At 33.9% G+C, this 8,890-nt stretch overlaps 1 protein-coding gene across 1 annotated transcript; it reads left to right on the forward strand.

The window, feature by feature from the left end:
• LOC109824425 (cleavage stimulation factor subunit 2-like) lies at positions 4,754–7,281 on the forward strand. Its single transcript, XM_020391020.1, has 5 exons — positions 4,754–4,919; positions 5,014–5,092; positions 6,273–6,534; positions 6,640–6,717; positions 6,807–7,281. The coding sequence occupies exons 1-5, from the start codon at positions 4,880–4,882 to the stop codon at positions 7,008–7,010; spliced, it is 663 nt and encodes a 220-aa protein (XP_020246609.1). The 5' UTR covers positions 4,754–4,879; the 3' UTR covers positions 7,011–7,281.

An 8,890-nucleotide genomic window follows, 5' to 3' on the forward strand; every position in this document is an offset into this window, starting at 1 on the left:
TAGAAGCGACAGAAAATGCCCAGAAATTTTAAATGGTAAACTTCATAAAAACCCTTTAAGCGCTGAGTTTACGATCAGACCCTAAAACTTTAGGAATGTTTGTGTGTAAAATTGAAGAGAAAATTTATGGTGGAAGTTACCATAAATTTAGTTATAGTCTTGGGGGGTGTTTGGTTCAATTTCTAAAAATTATAGCAAATGTTTTCCACCTAAAATATGATTTCCTTGTATTTCTTAAAAAAATTATAGGAAAAGTTTTGAGAAATCAAAAGTACCAATTTTCTTGTTTTTTGTACTTTGCTTGTTTGGTTCAAAACAAGAAAATAGCTCATAACTTTATAAAAAATAACAAGATTTAGTAGGTTTTTAATTAAATATGGTATATATCAGATTTCTGGTGATTTCCTCTCATTTTGAGAGGAAATTGTTTTTTGTAAAATTTGGTAGGTTTTGATATTTTATAGAAAATATTTCTGTAAATTTTTTGTTGAACCAAACACAATTTACAGAAATCTCTGGAAAACTTTTAATTACAAATTTGCCATTGTCGGATATTTTGAGAAAAGTTTTCTCAAAAAGTGTGCAACCAAACAGCCCCTTGTTGAATTTTTGTGTGTAAAATTGTCTTACTTAGTATGGTGGAAGTTACCATTATTTATAGTGAATTTATAGGGGGCACATTGGTAATTTGGGTAAGTCTGTGTAGTTGTGGGTTAGACAATTGGTCGATTGAGTCGCCCTCGCAACAATGATTGGGTTGCTGAAGTACTGGTGAGGTCCGATGATTTTTTAAGACTCTAGCTCAAGAGGTCATAATTACTGACATTAAATTTAATATTGACGTTGATGGGTGGCGGAGTGTGAGCGCTGACTAGTTATTCATTAAATGCGGTGTGACTATTGTTGACAGGTCATTCCGCTATTCAAGACGCTCATTTTCGGGTCCAAATGGGAATGCCTTGCATCCCGGATTTGGGCTTCTAGTATATCCTGGGTCAAATTCACATTTCGTCTCGAATTGGGTAGTGAGATAGGTCAGCTGACTCCACACCCGGATTGTACTCTTAGATGTATGTGAGTCAGCTAGCTAGTTATTACATGTGGCCGCTTCTTGAGGGTTCATTAGGCTTGGTAATTTCCACGGTATAATAATGACAAAATTATAACATTTTGAAAATAAAGTTTTATCATAAAGAAAAAGAGTACTATAATAAAACTTTATATTCAAAATGTTATAATTTTGTCAATATTATACCCTAGAAATTACCAAGCCTAATGAACCCTCAAGAAACGGCCACATGTAATAACTAGCTAGCTGACTCACATACATCTAAGAGTACGATCCTGGTGTGGAGTTAGCTGACCTATCTCACGACCCAATCCGAGACGAAATGTGTATTTGACCCGGGGTATACTAGAAGCCCAAATCCGAGATGCAAGGCATTCCCACTTGGGCCCGAAAATGAGCGTCTTGAATAGCAGAATGACTTGTCAACAATAGTCACACCCGCAAGGGGGTGTTTGGCAATCTGAAAGTGAATTTAAAATATGTAAGTTACTTTTTTTTGCAAATGACTTTTACATACATGTCAGCACGCAAGTGAAATACAGTGTTTGTTTGAAAAAATAAATTATTATCGAAAGTGCAATGTGAAGATGACGTGGCAAAATAAGATTAATTAGAAAATATAATTAAAATCATTTAATTAAATTAGTTACATTTTTGTCACTTTCATGTGACTTCACCACTTTTTTAGGGGAAGTCAAAATTGCATTAAATCTTATGTGGTAACTTTCTTACATCTCAATTTCATAACCACTTACATGAAAACAAACACCTTATGTAAGGACCATGAATTTTTGATACTAGTTAAAATAATTTTTTAGTATTTTAAAATATTTAATTATGATTTTTAAAATAGTATTTGTATTTTTCTCGATTTTCTACAATTTACTATGATTTAAAAATCTGATTATATATTTATTTAAATAATTTTTATATTTATAAATTTATTTTGTGCAGTAAAAATTTCTAGAATTAATTTGTTGAGTTATCGGTACTATTACGTAATATTTTAAATAATATATTGTATTATTAATATTATTACAAATTATTTCATATAATACATAGTATTATTAATTACGTATTTTTGGTATAATTTATTGTATTATTTCTATTGTTACATATTATCTATTGTATTAGTATAACTAGTACGTTTTACTGTGTATATAATTATCCCATAATTATTTGATTTTAAATATAAGTAAAAATATTTTTATTATTAATTATTCTCATTTAATTGTATAATATGTATATATTTCGACTATTTCGTATTAACTATTGTATTAGCTCAACATGTACGTTTTTAATTGTAGATAATTATCTCGTAATTAATTTGATTTTTAAATACCATTAGTTATTTCTTTTAATTAATTTCGTTTTAACTTAATTAACCCTAAACCCTAATTTCCTTTCCTTATATATGTATATATACGTGTTTTAATCTTTCTCTCTCTTCCCTCTCTATTTCACGCCGCCCCTCCTCTCCTTTTTCTCTCTCCTTCTCTTCTTCACAAATCCGTAATGACGCCACTGACCCCGACTCCTTCAGCCCCCACCTCATCGCTGCTGCCTTTACCCCGTTCGTGCCACCTCGTCGTCGAGCTCGCCGTTGTTCGACGTCGTGCTCCACCGCCTCAGATCCGATCCGCGCCATCAGCGTCGATTCGTTCGACAAACCCCGAGGCAAGAATCCCCTCACTTGTCTCGTGTTAAAATTATTTTTGATTAATTAATAATGTTGAATAGTTATTTCATGTGATAATTATGTGTGGGATTACTTGTGAATTAATGAAAATAAAAATGACAAGTTTATATTTGGAAAGTTGGGTAAAATTTATGAGATATTGTTGAAAAGAAAAAAAAATAGAAATAAAAAATAGTTACTGTTCAAACAGAATAAATAATAATAATAATATATTTTAAAGATTATTTTGAATAATTTATGATAAATAAATTAAAATGATTTATTTCGGAATTAATAATTGAAAATGTCGACATTTCATGTGCATGATATCTGTTAATGATAGTTTCTCATGTACGGTTTATAGTAGATGTTCATGGTTCCTATTTTGATTTATGATACTGTTAAGTAGTATTAATTGTATTTATCATTCCTTGTTATATTTAGAAATCACGAGAAAAACATGACTATAGTGATCTATGTGACATGAATAAGATTTAGAGGCTTGTGTGTTGCTGGCTTAGAAAATAAGAAGAGCCGGGATGAGAAGTCTTGGTACATGTGATTAGATGTGATTGTTTATGTATCCTTTAGGGTTGCTCCAGTGAACCGATACGCACTGGGTTAGTCTGTTAGGCCAGTGAACCGATACGCATTGGGATAGTCTGTTGGGCCAGTGAACCGATACGCACTGGGTTAGTCTGTTGAGCCAGTGAACCGATACGCACTGGGTTAGTCTGTTTCCTTGTTACGCGGATGATTATGGATTCTTATGATCGTTATACTCTAGTGATGGATTGCATCTAGCTTGTTAGTATTCCAGCTGCATGTTTCTATTTATTATTATTGTTATTGCATTGGTCATTCGACCGTTCCTATTTTTTTTGTGGGGTCGGGTCTTGCCGTGCGTCATGCACCTGACGTACACCTGTTTTCTCTGGTGTACGTCAGACTTAGATGAAGAACAGGTTCAGCTGGGAGATCATTAGGAGCCAGAGGATTCTCAGCAGGAGTGCCCTGCAGACGGAGCAGAAGAAGCTGAAGCTTAGTTATTGGTCCTCCGTTTTCTTTTGTACTACCTTCCATTTCTATTTGATCAGTGTATTTTGTATCTTTTCAGTATTCATTTGTTCATATTTGTATAAGGGCATGTTTGACCCGAATATTATGTCTTGGATGATATTCATTTGTGATATGTATCTTTTCCATTCTGAGTTGTTCATTGTATTCTTGCTATGTGTGATCGGGGACCTGTGACTTCGCATTGTACTTATTTCTAGACGCTTAGCGTATTAGATTGAGAAGAAAAGAAAAGAGAAAAATAATGATATTGTATATTTCTTCTCAATCTAATACGTCGCGGGCTTGTTCACGTTCCGGTTCCCTGGTATTTTGGGAAGCGGGGCGTGACACCTTAATTGTTAAATGAAAGTAACTTTCTCACTTTCATCTTTCACTTGCATGCAAACAAACACCCCCTTAATGAATAATTAGTCTTATTTATAAATAGAACCCAAAATCTATTATCTCTAAATTTTAATCAAAATATGGGAACAATTACGGGCATAGTCTAACGAGAGGATATTACTTAAACTCTTTAATAGTTTGAAAATTAACCCCTTAAATTATTGAAGTCACTTTTTAGTCCTCTAATTTGTAATATGTCCAAAAAAAAATTTCAATTAAATCGTTGAAATTTCTATTAGGCCCCAAAAATCTATTAAATTGTTTTCAGTTTACATCCAGTTAAGAGTAACATACTAAAGATACTATAATTGAGGGATCTAATAGCAATTTTAATGATTCGAGCGACTACTTCGATTAAAGATTTAAAGGACTTATATAAAAAAAATCAAAACCAAAAATATAAAGATTGAGTCCTAATAGGTATGCCAGAAAGAATTTATGGTCTTAGATGATAAAAACTCCATGCGAATCCTATTCGGATTTGGAATCCTAGTCCAATTGGGTCCTCACTAGAACGCGCCATTTCCTCTCCCTCTCTCTTTATATATATGAATCACCCACTCTGTTTACCTCTCTCTCTCTCTCTCTCTCTCTGATTAATTCGCTCTCTTTGCTCTCGCTAGGGTTTTGATTTGCCCTAATTCTTCTCTCAAGGTTCGATTCTTGACATGGCTTCCAACGCCGGCTCATCCCGCTGCTCTGTATTCGGTGAGTTTCTGGAAAAAAACCGATCTTTTTCTGTTTCGATAGATATTAGGTTTCAAATTTGTGATTTTTTTGGGGTTTTGTTTCCTTGTTGCAGTTGGAAATATACCCTACGGCTTCACCGAGGAGAAAATGATTGAGATTTGCAGGGATATTGGACCGGTGGTGTCTTTTAGGTTCGAATAAAAAACCCTAATCTTGATATCACTTCTTTCTTGTATTTTTAGAGCGTTTGATTTGGATGTGTTGCTAGATTCTGCCAATTTTGTTACCTTTTTGGAGTGCCCATGGATTAATTCTTGATTCTGTAAGAAATTTTGACGCCCTTGATTCAATTTTGTTAATTACTGTTTTCTTGTCATGTATTGAATCAAATGGTAAACGATGACTCTAAAGCCTGGGGTTTATGGTTACGGATTAAATATTGTTGTTCAATTCTAGGGTTTGGATATTAATGACATATATGTGAGCATTCTTCTTGACCAAATTTGTGTTTCCTCCTGCAAGGATTGCATGTTTTCTACCTTTCCTCTCTTATTTAGTGTTAGTGTTGGCCCTTTGAATTCACTGTTGTTAGATCTTTAGTTCTTTTTTACCTTTTGTACCAGTAATCGATGATGTGTGTGCAATGTTGTAGCTTTGTGTGGCTTAATTGTTTCGTAAATTTTCAAAGTTTAAGCATTATGATAGGTTGGTTGTTGGTACTGGTCTGCAGGCTGCGTAATCCCAAAATTTATGCTTAGACCTTTAATAAGCTAGCGAGTGAGTTTGGAGCAAGGTGAACCAGAAAACAGTCTTTGGAGGGAAGATGTGATGAATTAGCTAATTTGCAATTAAAATTGTATAACCTTTCGTTTTTATGTGAATCAATAAATCGAACATTGAAGCCTATTGACACCTAGATGGATCAGTGGCTTTTGGTTAGCGATTGGATGGTGTTCATCCTATTCAGAAACCAGAACCAATCCTATAAGTACTGTGTTGTTGTCCTTTTCTGTTGTTTTTTATGCCCTTGAGTTAATTGTTGATTCCTTTTGACTCAAATATATACTTAGATTGAAAATTTTCATTATTTTCATTTAAAAATATAATAAGTTAAATGTAAATGTAAATACATGAATGTATGTAGATTAGCTATGATCTATGTTTTAGAACTAGTCTATTATTTTACTCGGGGAGTATTGACTGGATATCGACATATGCGTACTAGTTTTTGGTGACAACCAAGGGTATCATTTTATTTTCACTCAATTTTTTCATCCATTTTAATGTATATCTGCATAAGTTAGTTCATCATGATTTTGTACATACATTTTCCTTGCTTCTGATCTATGGTGTTATACATGACTGCTGCAGGTTAGTGTGTGACAAAGAAACTGGGAAACCCAAAGGTTATGGGTTTTGTGAGTACCCAGATGAAGAAACTGCTTTGAGTGGTCTTCGCCATCTCAACGGTTATGAGATAAATGGCCGTCAGCTAAGAGTTAACTTTGCTCAAAAGGATAAGGGCAGCACTGATCGAAAAAGTTGTGGTGCTCTGCCAAATGATCCTTTGACTCAGTATTTGGCTACTAATCTGTCAATTGAGCAACTGAATGAAGTAATCACCAGCATGGAGGTTAGATTTTTTTTCTCTGCTCTGCGGATTATGATTTCTCATATTTTTTTTGTTTCATTCTTTGTAATATTTTGCTATATGGTCTCAATTTTAACTTATTGGCAGGCTCTGCTTCGACAAGGAGATCCACTGGCTCTGCAGGTTCAGAGAGAATGCCCACAATTGGCAAATGCTCTTTATCAGGTTATTATTATCCACTCTTATTTAACCTATTGAAATTTGTTCATCTCCTTTACATATTTTTCTTAACTACTTGTTTCTTTCAAACACAGGTCGCGAATTTTAAGCAGTCATCTCCTTCAGGTTTTCAAAATGGCATAAATATTCAAAACCCCTTGATCCTCCAACAATCGTCACTTCCAATTACGTCAACTTCCATGAATTTGGTGTCTCAAGTTATGAAAAGATCTAGAAGTGAAATATCAGAAGATGGTAACCATCCTTCAAAGAGACCGAAGCTGTTACTGGCTCAGTGAAGTGCTGCTTGTATTTATTATAGGCCATATGCTGTTTGTCATTTTTTATGTATAATGCAAGGCTTTTTGTTCTCGCATAAACTTACACGATATGTATAAGAAGAAAGTTCATTTTCTCACTTGTTATAGTTCTTTCGTATTTTTATATTTCTAGTCGTCTATTAGTTCTTTTTCTGTACTGGGAAAGCAGAGGCTTTGGCTCTTCAAGCCTTGTTATTTATTTGACTGAACTAGTGTGTTTATTAAATTTGAACAGTTCCCCATTGTGCTCAGTAAGAAATGAAGCCGAATATTATGTCAGGATATCTTTCTTTCTGCTTTGTGTTTGTATATGTTGAAACTACTGTGTCTGTCAGTATATGTGGTGGTTTATTCCTGTCGCTGACCAGAATCTGCAGTTAACTTTTAGACACCACTGATCGTTCTGTTGAATTCAGGGGTAGGCCATGAAATATCTGATGATTTATCTGTTATTAATGATCAGTAATTGTCTATTATTTGCAAACTATGAACTATGAAGTGTATGAACTATCAAGAGACTAGTTAGAATTTTAAACTCCATAGGCTTTGCCAAGCCGGTCTGACTCAGATTGGACCGTTGAGTCATCGTAGTGCTAAACTAGTATGTGTGCCCTTACACATCCAATACAGTTTATGTAATATTCTCGAACGGTAACAACAATTTTATTTATTGCCATAGTCTTGGGTGTTATACATATAATTGTTATATTGTCCCTATAGATTGATCTGTTAGATCATATATTGTAAAGAGTCAAATACGAACTAACTAGAGCTTTCATAAAGTACACTTAACCTATAACTAGTGTGGGATAACATTGTAATAACATGTTACCATGTGTGACAATCCGGCCCTCCGGTAAACTTCACACATGAACTTTGGAGAATTAATTGGGACAACTATTTTTTTACTAGAGAATGCAATCATATTCAAAACTTCAGAAAAAATGACATAAAATATTTGAAATTATTGCTAAAATATTTACATATTGTATAAAATGTCTGAAGCATCCAGTTTATATCTAACAGAGTTTGTATTAATAACACGAAATCTATATAACGTACACAAAAATTATTTAAATTAGATCACGTGGAAAGCAAGCATATCCTAACTATCGTTGAATAGGTTTAGCGAAAAGAGCTCATGATAAGTTTTATATAAAAAATACTGTAATTAGTGTAAAGTTTTTTTTTTTGGAATTTACCTTTTTCTTGAATTTTTTATTTTTTTATTGAGACATTGCATATCAAAGAAATCTATATCTATCTATCTACCTTTTAAAAGAGGGAGTACTAGAAAAACTTTCCATACCCCAAATTACCCTTCAACTATTGTAAATATAACAAAGTTATCCTCATCTTTCATTCTATTATCTTAACAAAGGTACATTTTTTCGTTACTCACAAATCAGAAGATGTAAAGTTCTAAATCTTCGTTCCCTCCCTTCTCCGTTCCATCGGTTACGAATTTCCTCCGACAATGCAGTCCCACTCTCTCTACCTCATCAATTGTCGGTTATCAAATTGCAAAGATGATTATTATCATCGTCAAGAAGCTTATTATTAGCCTCATCGTCCACAAACCTTAGGCATCAGGAAGGATCAGGAGAAATTAAGAAATCTCAGAAGTCGCAAGTTACTTGAAGAATTCCTCCGCTCCCCCTCGATTATAGCCTTTCTCTCCGTCGGGTACACTTTCGGCCTCCCTTCTCTCTCTCCCCCTAATCCCTTAATTAGTTTCTGATCAACTCCCCTTTCTTTTCCATGCAACCCTAATGCAAAAACAGGGAACTAGAATGATCATGCAACACCTCGTGGCTGCCCTAACCTAATATTTAATGTAGAATCACAAAGGGGGAGAT

Source organism: Asparagus officinalis, chromosome 9 (genome assembly GCF_001876935.1).
Source record: "Asparagus officinalis chromosome 9, Aspof.V1, whole genome shotgun sequence".
In the NCBI taxonomy this organism is placed as follows: domain Eukaryota; kingdom Viridiplantae; phylum Streptophyta; class Magnoliopsida; order Asparagales; family Asparagaceae; genus Asparagus; species Asparagus officinalis.